Here is a 12,744-nt window from a genome sequence, read left to right as displayed (position 1 = left end):
TGAGGTTGAATAGATTAGGATTATTTTCATTAGAAAGATGGAGAATGAGGGGGGACCTGATGGAGGTCTACAAAATCATGAGGGGTAGAGACAGGGTGGATAGCAAGAAGCTTTTTCCCAGAGTGGGGGACTCAATTACTAGTCATGAGCTCAAAGTCAGAGGAGGAAAGTTTAATGGAGATATGCATGGAAAGTTCTTTACACAGAGAGTGGTGGGTGCCTAGAACGCGTTGCCAGCAGAGGTGGTAGACGCAGACATGTTAGCATCTTTTAAGATATATTTGGACATGTACGTGGATGGGCGGGGAGCAAATAGACACAGACCCTTCGAAAATAGATGACAGGTTAGACAGAGGATCTCAATCGGCGCAGGCTTGGAGGGCCGAAGGACCTGTTCCAGCGCTGTAATTTTCTTTGTTCTTGTCTTTGTTCTTTGAATGAGCGTTGGACCAGGACATGGCAATAGCTGCCTTGCTGTTTCGATGCTGTATTTTGGATGCGCCCTAAATAGAGCCTATGTCAAGGAGGGGTGTCAAAGTGTTCTCATTTGTCCTGGCCAATATTTATCCTTCAATCAACATCACAAAAGGTGGTAATCTGATATTTCATTGTCAGGAGTCTCTCGTAAACGAGTATGATTGTCCCCCCTGGAAATTCCGTGTCACTGGTTCTGTGATTCATTGCATGGCCAGTGAGTCTGATCCTACCAACACATCTCTGACCACGTTTATCAGGCTTGTGGAATCTTGCCTTGCATTTCCCACAGTGCAACAATGATTACCCTTCGGGAGATATTTAATGGGCTCAAAAGTACTTGAACATCTAAGGTACATGAAGGTCTGTCTTTAAATTCGAGTCTTCTGTCTTTCTATTCATATCAGGTTTAAAACGGCCTGCATGTAATTATTTAACTATTAAATTATTTTCTTGGCAGAGTTTATCTCATTGGCTCCACTCCTGGCCGTCACCAAGGTAACGAGAAACAAAAATGGGGTCACTTAAAACTCGGCAAGGTATGTAAATTTAACTTTGCCTTGAAAATCATAGAGAACTATCTCTGGTAAGGAGTATGTTTGTGCAGCTGATTAATGATACCTATTAAAATTTTAAGCATCTGTGCGTTGAACAGGAATACAAGTGGCAGACATTTACTTGACATTTTAAACAAGTCATTTTTTCATACTTGCTATACAGTTGAATCTTAAACAATTATGGCTTGGCTGCAAACACATCAGCTAGCCCTGCTTCGTCACTCTCACAATTTGTCACCATTTAATACAACTTAGCAGAGCAGCACAGTTCCACTGTTTACCAACACGTTCTCTTGCAGCCTACTGTGTACCTCAAAGCCCTGGCACTCCCTCCCCAAACAGCACTCTGGGTGTATCTTGGCTCACGAAAGCTGGTTTGCAGTCACCTTTGCAAGGGCAATGAGGGATGGGCCATTAGTGGAGGCAGTGGTGTCATAGTGATAATGTCGCTCAATTAGCAATCCTGAGCCTAAGGCTGATGAACTGGGGACATGTGTATGAATCCCACATGGCAGGTGGTGAAATTTGAATAAAATAGCAGCAGGCCAAGCAGCATCAGAGGAGCAGAAGAATAAAGCCGCCTTTATTCAAACCCACTTTTGTCTGTCCTGTTTGCATGTTGGGTGGTAGGTGGATTTTTTTTTGGATAATAATGGTGTGCAACAATATGGGGAAAAGCAGGAGATTGGCTCTAGATAATTAAGTTGGCCCACATGTGACAATGCTGTGGCTTTAAGAGGTCATTTTATTCTGCTTCTTTTATTTCAAGAGGGGTTTAAACACGGAGATGCAAGCTGTTTACTTGGAGAGCCAGAAAACAGCTTGTGAGGCCATGGGTTTTTATTTTGAAAGTTGGAGCAATAGAAGCACCCTGCACGGTGTGGCCAGGTCTCTCAGACCAGGATTTCTAGTGTTTTATTCAGTGTTTTTTTGGTTTAGCTTTAAGCTGTTGCTGTTGAAATCTCAACGGCAGAAGCTGCTGGACTTTTGAAGAAGTAGAAACTTATCTTTTTCCCTCTCTCGATTATAGCTGGAGGCTGGGGTTTCTCTCTGCTGCTAGGCTGCTTGCAAGACGAATCTATTTTCCTGAATTTGCTTTTGTGTCCAAGGGGGGTATTTATGGGATGTTACTATATTGGAACGGTTAATTAGTATTAGTTACTGTGTCTGTTATTCTGTTAAGTTTTCCAATGGTGTTGTTATTCTAAGTTCTACGTCCTTTTGGATTTTAACTGAAATAATTTGTGTTTTGCTTAACATCGAGTAGTTTGACTAATCGAATTGCATCTTGAACACAGCACGTTACATTTGCCTTTAAAATAGGAAAGAGTTAGAATCTAGACTAGCTTTTGAGGGCGTCTGGTCTGGTCCATAACACACACAGTAGAGGCGGTGTGGGTATGATGGACCTGATTATTGGGTGGAGCAGCCCTGATGCTTTCCATGCCCACCCAGATGGGACAGAGCCACCGTCAGCTTCTAGTGAAAAGGAAGAAGGTAGCTTACATAAGGTGGAGGAAGCTAGGGTCAAGTTCAGCTAGAGAGGATTACATGCAGGCAAGGAAGGAGCTCAAAAATGGTCTGAGGAGAGCCAGGAGGGGGCACGAGAAAGGCTTGGCAGAAGGAATCCGGGAAAACACAAAGGCATTTTACACTTACGTGAGGAATAAGAGAATGGTCAAAGAAAGAGTAGGGCCGATCAGGGATAGCATAGGGAACTTGTGTGTGGAGCCTGAGGAGGTAGGGGAAGCCCTAAATGAGTTTTTTGCTTCTGTCTTTACGAAAGAAACGACCTGTGTAGTGAATGAAACCTTTGAAGAGCAGGTGTGCATGCTGGAATGGATAGAGATAGAGGAAGCTGATGTACTGAAAATTTTGTCAAACATTAAGATTGACAAGTCGCCAGGCCCGGATCAGATTTGTCCTCGGCTGCTTTGGGAAGCGAGAAATGCAATTGCTTCGCCACTTGCGAAGATCTTTGCATCCTCGCTCTCCACTGGAGTCGTACCTGAGGACTGGAGAGAGGCAAATGTAATTCCTCTCTTCAAGAAAGGAAATAGGGAAATCCCCGGCAATTATAGACCGGTAAGTCTCACGTCTGTTGTCTGCAAGGTGTTAGAAAGGATTCTGAGGGATAAGATTTATGACCATCTGGAAGAGCATGGCTTGATCAAATACAGTCAACACGGCTTTGTGAGGGGTAGGTCATGCCTTACAAACCTTATCGAGTTTTTTGAGGATGTGACTAGTAAGGTTGATGAGGGTCGAGCTGTGGATGTGGTGTATATGGACTTCAGTAAGGCATTTGATAAGGTTCCCCATGGAAGGCTCATTCAGAAGGTCAGGAGGAATGGGATACAGGGGAACTTAGCTGCTTGGATACAGAATTGGCTGGCCAACAGAAGACAGCGAGTGGTAGTAGAAGGAAAATATTCTGCCTGGAAGTCAGTGGTGAGTGGGGTTCCACAGGGCTCTGTCCTTGGGCCTCTACTGTTTGTAATTTTTATTAATGACTTGGACGAGGGAATTGAAGGATGGGTCAGCAAGTTTGCAGACGACACAAAGGTCGGAGGTGTCGTTGACAGTGTAGAGGGCTGTTGTAGGCTGCAGCGGGACATTGACAGGATGCAGAGATGGGCTGAGAGGTGGCAGATGGAGTTCAACCTGGATAAATGCGAGGTGATGCATTTTGGAAGGTCGAATTTGAAAGCTGAGTACAGGATTAAGGATAGGATTCTTGGCAGCGTGGAGGAACAGAGGGATCTTGGTGTGCAGATACATAGATCCCTTAAAATGGCCACCCAAGTGGACAGGGTTGTTAAGAAAGCATATGGTGTTTTGGCTTTCATTAACAGGGGGATTGAGTTTAAGAGTCGTGAGATCTTGTTGCAGCTCTATAAAACTTTGGTTAGACCGCACTTGGAATACTGCGTCCAGTTCTGGGCGCCCTATTATAGGAAAGATGTGGATGCTTTGGAGAGGGTTCAGAGGAGGTTTACCAGGATGCTGCCTGGACTGGAGGGCTTATCTTATGAAGAGAGGTTGACTGAGCTCGGTCTCTTTTCATTGGAGAAAAGGAGGAGGAGAGGGGACCTAATTGAGGTATACAAGATAATGAGAGGCATAGATAGAGTCGATAGCCAGAGACTATTTCCCAGGGCAGAAATGGCTAGCACGAGGGGTCATAGTTTTAAGCTGGTTGGTGGAAAGTATAGAGGGGATGTCAGAGGCAGGTTCTTTACGCAGAGAGTTGTGAGAGCATGGAATGCGTTGCCAGCAGCAGTTGTGGAAGCAAGGTCATTGGGGTCATTTAAGAGACTGCTGGACATGCATATGGTCACAGAAATTTGAGGGTGCATCCATGAGGATCAATGGTCGGCACAACATTGTGGGCTGAAGGGCCTGTTCTGTGCTGTACTGTTCTATGTTCTATGTTCTATGTCAGCAAACCCTGACCCACCCCCCTTCCCCCAAAGCTTTTGGAAGAGCCCTGCCCAACACACTGCCTGCCAGAAATAGGGGAAGGGAGACTAAGATCACGCAGCCAGCAAAGAGGAACAGCCCCCCACCTTGACCGGTGGCCAGAGCAGACCCTGGAAATGGCAGCCACCATTAAAAAGGGGTGCTGCAAATCCCCAACACGATGCCAACGTGCAGCCCCAGCAATTGGCCTGCAGCCCAGGCAGTGGGATGTTCTCACTCTCTGAGAATCACAGCATCGGAATTATTATGGTAGAGAAGGAGGCTGTTTGGTCCATCATGCCTACTCCTGCTGTACTACATAGTCCAACTCCATTGTCTAGTGCCAATCTTCTGCTATTTCCTTATACCCTTGCATCCATTACCATCAAAAAAAATCTGCTGCCCTCTTGAGTGCCTCAGTTGAACCTGCCTCCATCAGATGTCCAGGCAGTGCATTTCACACTCTCACTATTCACTATGTGGTGTGTTAATTTGTGTTCACCATGTGTTATTTCATTTACCAGTGTAGGAATTTTAACGACTGTATTTCAACCATACGTGTCCAGGTTTAATGTTTTAATTTGTTTTTCTCTCTGCTAAGGAACAGTCTACAGAACCTAACTCTAGTTTGAACATTGGCTCCTAAGGGGTCAACGCTTGATCTTAAGGTTGTTTCACATCTAGTTATGATTTTAGGAATGTAACCATAATTTTAAGTGAGGGCATTCCTGCTCCAGTTTTTAATGTCCTTTTTCTCAAATGAGAATGGCCGTGATTCACATGATTCAGTGTCCTGATGACTGAACCCATTCCAATTATTATCTTGCACGTGGTTTGCCAACATTTCTCACTATTTAACAGCCCATTAATAAACAGATTGCTTGTACAAGTTGCAGAAACATTTCCGCTGGATTAGTCACCAGAACTCTGCATATGATCCTGTTTTATATTTTACCAATAGATCTTGAGTAACTGTGCATCACCTGTGGTAAACCATGAGGCATGGCCCCTCATTGGTCAGTTTTCCAGCATTGGCTCCTTGGGAGCTGACGAAACAAAATGGCTGTGTTCAGAATTTAAGGAGAGCCTCACGATGCTTGGTAAAAGCCAGGTCAGCCGGCAGGTGCCTCTTCATTTGGTGAGTAAACTCATAGAGTTGGCGGACGTTCTGCCCATTGAGTCTGATGCTGGTTTTTGGGTACCTAGCTGATTTATTTTCTTAATTCTCTCACATGGTTGTCAATGACTGGCAGTATTTATTGTTCATCCCTCAAGTGAGAGCCCTGTAGATGTTTTTCATTCAGGTAATTGTCTAATTTGCTTTCAGCCCACTGTCAGGCAGTACAGTCCAGGTCATCACAACATACTGAATAAGAAAATATTTCCTCTGCTGTTTTTGACAGTTGAGTAACTCACTCTGCTTACCAGTGTTTCTGCCAATGGAAGCTGTGTCAATTTTATCAAAAACATTCGGCATTTTTCAAACTATCAAATGCCTCTTTAATTTCTCAGCTCCAAGGAAAAACAGCCCCAGTCTTTTCACATCACTGAAATCTCACATCCCTGCTCCCATTTTAGTAAATCTCTGCTCAATCCTCTCTAAGGCTTTGACATCCTTCTCAAAGTGTGGAGCCCAGAATTGAATACTATGCTCCAATTTAGGCAGAATCAGCACTTTACAAATGTTTAAATTAACTGATTTGCTTTTTGCACTATCAAAAGGATCCAGTATGTTCTTTACTGTTAACTATCTTTTGATCCAGCAATATGTTTCCGAGTCAAGCTAATGAGTTGTTTGGAAGGGAATTTGCAAGTGGTGATGTTCCCAGGTATCTACAGCCCTTTCCATAGAGTTGTAGAGATGTACAGCATGGAAGCAAACCCTTCAGTCCAACTCAGCAATGCTGACCAGATATCTTAAATTAATCTAGTCCCATTTGCCAGCATTTAGCCCCTATCCCTCTAAACCTTCCTATTCATGTACCCACCCAGGAGCCTTTTAATTGTTCTAATTGTACCAACCTCCACCACTTCCTGTAACAGTTCACTCCATACATGCACATCCTCTGCATCAAAAAGTTACTCCTTAAATCCCTTTTATATCTTTCTCCTCTCACTTTAAACCTCCAGTTTTGGACTCCCATATCCTGGGAAAAAGACTTTGGCTGTTCACTCTATCCATGCCCCTCATGATTGTATAAACCTCTACAAGGTCGCCCCTCAGCCTCTGATGCTCCAGGGAAAATAGCCGCAGCCTGTTGAACCTCTCGCTGCAGCACAAACCCTCCAACACAGGCACCATCCTTGTAAATCTTTTCTGCACTCTTTCAACTTCAACAACATCTTTTCAGGGTTTGAGTGAAGATTTGTAGCTCGGGTGCCACTGGTCGATGTTGGTGTGTTTGCTGAGCTGGAAAGTTTGATAGCAGGCGTTTCACCCCCTTACGAGGTGACACCCTCAGTGCTTGGAGCCTCCTGTGAAGCGCTGTTGTCTTGTTAGAGTTGATATGGTCTGGTTTTTGCTGCTTTCGGTAGGTGTTGGTTCCGGCTGTGCATTGTAATGGTCAGTATATCGGGGCTAACTCAATGTGTTTGTTGATGGGGTCCACGGGTGAATACCAAACCTCCAAGAATTCTCTGCCTGTTCTCTGTTTGGCTTGTCCTATGCTATATCCTCCCAGCTCGGCAAACTGACTAACATCTTCAACAACATCCTTCCAAAAGCAGGGAGCCCTGATGTTTTCTGCCCAGGTCCAGTGCCTCAGGTGGAAGTGTTGATGGATTGGAAAGGAACTGTCTAGGGAGCCTTGGTGAAATTCAGCAGTTCTTCTTATGGATGGTGCACAGTGCAGTGTCTGAGTGTCAGTGCAACAAGGAGAGAATGTTTATGAATGTGATGCCAATCAAACAAATTGCCTTGTTATGAATGGTGTCAAGTTTCTGGTTGTTGGAGCTGCATTTATTCAAGTAAGTGGGGGGTATTCAATCACACTCCTGACCTGTGCCTTGTAGATGGTGGACAGGCTTTGGGGAGTCGGGGGTGAGTTACTCGCTTGAGGATTCCTAGCCTCTGATCTGTTCTTGTAACCATTGTAATTATATGGCTAGTCCAGCTTAATTTCTAGCCAATGGTAACCCAATGTATTTTGATGGTAGGGGATTCAGTAATGATAATGCCATTGAATTCCAAAGAGTTATGTCTTGATTCTGTCATATTGGGGATGCTCTTTATGTGTTGGAAATGTTACTTGCCACTTGTCAGCCCAAGCCTGGATATTGTGCAGGTCTTGCTGCATTTGGATATAGCCGGCTTCAGTATCTGTGGAGTCTCGAATGGTGCTGAACATTCTGCAGTCATTACCGAGTATTCTCAGTTCAGTCAATATGATGGAGGGGAGGTCATTAATGAAGCAGTTGAAGATGGGATATTTATTAATGGCCATGTTTAAATTTAAATGAAACACTCAAAACGAATCTCATTCTGTATTAACCACAGCCTCTTTGAATAGGTTTATCCGACCGTTGAGAATGTCAGAACAAGTTTAGAGGGTTACCCAGGTAGGTTCTTTAATTTCCCTTGCTGCATGGGTGCATGGCAATATCTGTTTATGTGGTATCATATCCAATTATGTTTAAAAGCTCTTCTGTGATGTGCCTTGGAATGTTTTACTATGTTAACTTGCATTTATTTAGCACTTTTATCATTGTAGACTCTATTATATAATATATTAGAAGAATGGTAAACTGAATTATTTTTGTCTGTAAAAGTCACACTGTTGCAAATTAATTAGTCTATATGGACATTAGAAAAAATTCTTAACCCTTTGACCCCATTGTAAAGCATCACTTCTCATAGACTCCTTTCTCTTTATCAGCTGGGGGCTCCCTACCGTATGCCATTGCGACTGCACAGAAGCAACCCTGGCTGTCTTCATTCTTGTGGTAAGTTACACCTGATCTAAACTTTCCATTTAACACTGTCAGTGAGAGCACTGATGGGTTCGTTGTTTGATTGGACAAACAATGAGCATTTCACTCATTGGTGCAAGTTTCTGCTGACAGTACTTTGTCAAGCAATAATTTGGAGGTCAGGCAGAGTTTTCCAGTAGGACTCATGAGAAACTAATAGGAGGAGACCATTCAGCCCTTTGACCCCACTCTACTATTGAATGAGATCATCCTTTTGATCTTCCATTTCAGCACCTTTACCCTACACTATCCCTGTATCCCTCATAACAAATAGCCTATTTCATAGCAAACAAAGTCTGTTTAATGAGAAAACAGTACGCTGCAGCAAACAGTCTACAGAATCTATCTTAAAAACAGTCGCCATAAACTTCAACAAATAGAATTTACAACTAGAACTCTGTGTGTGTGTGTGTGTGTGTGTGTGTGTGTGTGTGTGTGTGTGTGTGTGTGTGTGTGTGTGTGTGTGCGCGTGTGTGTGTGCGCGTGTGTGTGTGCGCGTGTGTGTGTGCGCGTGTGTGTGTGCGCGTGTGTGTGTGCGCGTGTGTGTGCGCGTGTGTGTGCGCGTGTGTGTGCGCGCGTGTGTGCGCGCGTGTGTGTGCGCGTGTGTGTGCGCGTGTGTGTGCGCGTGTGCGTGCGCGTGTGCGTGTGCGTGTGCGTGTGCGTGCGTGCGTGCGTGCGCGTGTGTGCGTGTGTGGAGAGTGAGGGGAGAGAGAGAAAGAAGGTAATCCCGATTTATTGCAGTTTCCTGCAATGATTTTTGCCGAGTATTCACCATCCTTATTGGGAAAAGTGATTCTAGTTGTGGCTCTCGCTCTTTGTGGTTTTTCTTACTTTTTGTTTGTTTTGTTCTGACTGACGGAAGTCTGCGGTCTATCGTGTATTTCTCACACACGAATCCAGACATTCACATACAAACATGGAAAATAGGTGCAAGAGTAGGCCGGTCAATCCTGCCCCATCATTCAATGTGATCATGGCTGATTGTGCAGTTTCATTATCCCATTCCCACTCTTTTCCCCCATACCCCTGATCCCTTCAGCTGCAAGTGCCACGTCCCGCTCCCTCTCGAAGATATCTACAAACTAGCCACAACAGCTTTCTATGGGAGGGAATTCCACAGGTTCACAACTCTGAGTGAAGAATTCTTCCTCCTCTCAGTCCTAAGTGGCTTACCGCTGATTCTCAGACCATGACCCCTAGTTCTAATTCTCCCAAACCTCAGGAACATTCTAGCCTGTCCAGCCCCATCAGGATTTTATATGCTTCCATGAGATCACCCCCCCGCCCCATTCTTCTAAATTCCTGCGAATACAAGCTCAGTCGATCCAAGTTGTTTACAGGCAGAAGGACATTGTTATTGATATCTGGGTACTATTCCACAGACCGATCAGCCATTTGTTGCTGGCCAAATGTCTTAGTGTACACAGCTCATAGCTCCAGCTTGTCTGCAAACTATCTACTACTGTTTGAAGCTGCAGCTTTGATGGGATGAAAGTAGATATAGATCAGTGCAGACCTGATGAACTGGCGTGCTTTTTCTGTACTGTTTGACTCGAAGTATCAGGTTACTTGCTTTCAAAAACTACTGTTTTCCTTCACTTATTTTTAAACAATTCTTTTCCCCACTTCAGTCTTCACTCAAAAACAAAGAGAAAACAACAGCCTTTGCAATTTGTATTATAAGTGGTTTGGACTGTTCTATTTTAGCTACATTCCTTTTGTAACAAAATGAATAGAATTCATAGAATTATACTGTGGAATAGAGGCCAATCAGCTTATCGAGTCTCTACTGTCAAAAGTGCATTATTAGTCCCATAAAAAAACTCGTCACATTTTTCCCATAGCCTTGTATGTTTTTGTTTATCATTACAGCAAAAACTACATCATTGTATGCTTGTGTTTCAATGAGAGACCACTTCATGGAAACCAAAACGAATAAAATACAATCTGTCAAGCTGGGTTTCTGTCTGGGATGTGACTTATCCAGTCGCAATATCTTCTGAGTTGAGGGTGATCAACCAGCCATGATCTCATTGAATGGCAGAGCAGACTCAATGGGCTAAATGACCTACATCTGCTACTTCATAGGGTCTTATGGTATTGATCCCAAATGATTATACCACCCAGGTTTACTGTTAGACTGACTGAGGACAGATTGTGCAAGTGCCTGTTTTCTCGAGAATTTAGAAGGTAAGAGGTGATCTGATCAAGATATTAACAGAAGAACGCGAGGTAGATGAAGATAAACTATTTGCATTATTTGGGGATTCTAGAACCAGAGAGCATTGTCTGGAGAATTAGGGCAGGACCATTCAGGAGAGATGTTCGGAAGTACTAATACATACAAAGGGTGGTAGAGGTTTGGAACTCTCTTCCTCAAATAGCGGTGTTGTCTGATCAGTTGTTATTTCTAAATCTGAGATGGTTAATTTTTTGTTCAGTGAAGGGATATGGGCCAACGGCTGGGTTAAGGAGTTAGGCTGCAGATCGTCCAGGATCTCATTAAGTGGTGGAACAGACTTGAGAGGCTGAATGGCCTCCTCCTGTGCTTCCCCTCCTAAGTGACCGCCTTCATTTACCCTTTATTTATATATATATATATATCATAATTTTAACATGAGCTGGCAAGTTGGTATCACGCCAGGTGCAAGTACTGATGGAGATGAAGTTTCCGAAATTACAGCTGACATGTGGCTAAAACCAACTAAAAATCAGCTGAGCAGCAGCCCTCAATCACCGATTGGGTTTCCACGAAATGAACTGCTTCTCCGTTGTCATGGAGACATGACCCTGTGGTTAACGTATTGTTCGCTTTTACCTTTGAGGATGTGGTCTTAGCAACATGCATTCCGAGTCTTCCCCTAATATTACTCAATAATTGTCTTTGAATGATTAACCCTTCCAAATGAAACTGTCTAACGTTCCTGAAGCATTCTCACAAATTATAATTGTGAAACAGGCATGATACATCTGTAAATTCCAAAGTTGCTGGACCTTTAACCGGTACTAAATCCAACAACACATGCAGCTTTTTAGTGTCAAGACCCATCTTTTCTGCCAATCTTTCAATCTCTCAGATTCATGCTCCAGTGCCCTCGGAATCTCAGTGCATGGAGAGAGGCCATTCAATCCACTGAGCTGGTGATATCTCTTTGAGAGACCTGTCAATTAATTGCAATCCCCTGTTTCACAGCCCTGCAAAATATTTCCTTGTTGGGATTTGAATTGTTGAAAACATTTATCTGTGACTCTGGGTTATTTGTCTGCTATGTCACAGCCTCCCCCGAACACATATAAAATGTAGGAGCAGAAAGAGACCATTCAGCCCATCAGGTCTGCAACACTATTCAATGGGATCCTAATTGATCGGATCACCCTCAACTCCACTTTTCTGTCTCTTCCCTATAGTCTTGTTTCCCTAATTATTGAAAAAAAAATGCCTATTTAAAGTTTTTGAGAGGATTTGTAGTTCAGGTTTTGGATAAGGTTGTAGACTTGCTTGCCAAGCGGGTGGGTTTGGTTGCAGACATTTCACTGCCCTGCTAGGTAACATCGTCAGTATGCCTGCAGTGAAGCGTTGGTGTTCTGTCCTGCTTGTTATTTATATGCCTTGGTTTCCTGGGATGGTTGGTACATGGGGTTCAGTTCAATGTGTTTGTTGATGGAGTTCTAGTTGGAATGCCAGGCCTCCAGGAATTTCCTGGCATGTCTCTGTTTGGCTTGTGCTATTATGGATGTGTTGACATGTCCTTCTTTGTCCATGTATATTAAGACCAGTGAGAATTGGTCATGTCTTTTGGTGGCTAGTTGGTGTTTGTCTATCCTTATTGTCATTTTCTTCCAGTTTGGCCAATATAATGCTTCTCACAGTCCTTGCATGGTAATTTTTATATTACGTTAGTTTTATTGGTTATGAGTATGTAATCCTTTACACTTGTCAGTAGCTGTCGCAGGGTGGTTTTAGGGTTTGTGGGCTATGCTGATACGTAGGTGTCTGACTAGTCTTGTGGTCATCTCTGATATGTCTGTGATGTACGGTAGGGTGACTACTGTGTCTGGCTGTGTTATGTCGTCTTGTTGTTGTCTCTCGTGGAGGTAATGGCGGATTGTGCTTTTTGGATATCCATTCCTCTTAAAAACTCCATATAAGTGCTCCTGTTCTGCTTTGTGCAGTCCTGGGTTGCTGCAGTGTGTTGTGGCTTGTTTGAATAATGCCCTGATGCAGCTCTGTTTATGGGTGTTGGGGTGGTTGCCGGAGCAATTAAGTACCTGGTCCGTATGT

The 12,744-nt window shown here is 43.7% G+C and overlaps 1 protein-coding gene across 6 annotated transcripts in view; it reads left to right on the top strand.

Moving 5' to 3' along the window:
* tdp1 (tyrosyl-DNA phosphodiesterase 1) overlaps window positions 1-12,744 on the top strand; it is a 135,142-nt gene that overhangs the window by 45,417 nt on the left and 76,981 nt on the right. For all 6 annotated transcript variants that reach the window (XM_059648971.1, XM_059648966.1, XM_059648968.1 and 3 more), the window contains exons 9-12: window positions 935-1,013; window positions 5,455-5,631; window positions 8,003-8,051; window positions 8,369-8,435. In XM_059648971.1, the coding sequence (XP_059504954.1) occupies window positions 935-1,013; window positions 5,455-5,631; window positions 8,003-8,051; window positions 8,369-8,435 (372 nt within the window). The remainder of the gene's footprint in view (window positions 1-934; window positions 1,014-5,454; window positions 5,632-8,002; window positions 8,052-8,368; window positions 8,436-12,744) is intronic.

The sequence above is a fragment of the Stegostoma tigrinum genome, chromosome 10 (assembly GCF_030684315.1).
Source record: "Stegostoma tigrinum isolate sSteTig4 chromosome 10, sSteTig4.hap1, whole genome shotgun sequence".
NCBI classification, from domain to species: domain Eukaryota; kingdom Metazoa; phylum Chordata; class Chondrichthyes; order Orectolobiformes; family Stegostomatidae; genus Stegostoma; species Stegostoma tigrinum.
The sequence above is the reverse complement of the archived record's forward strand: the minus strand, read 5'-3'. Positions and strand labels throughout refer to the sequence as shown.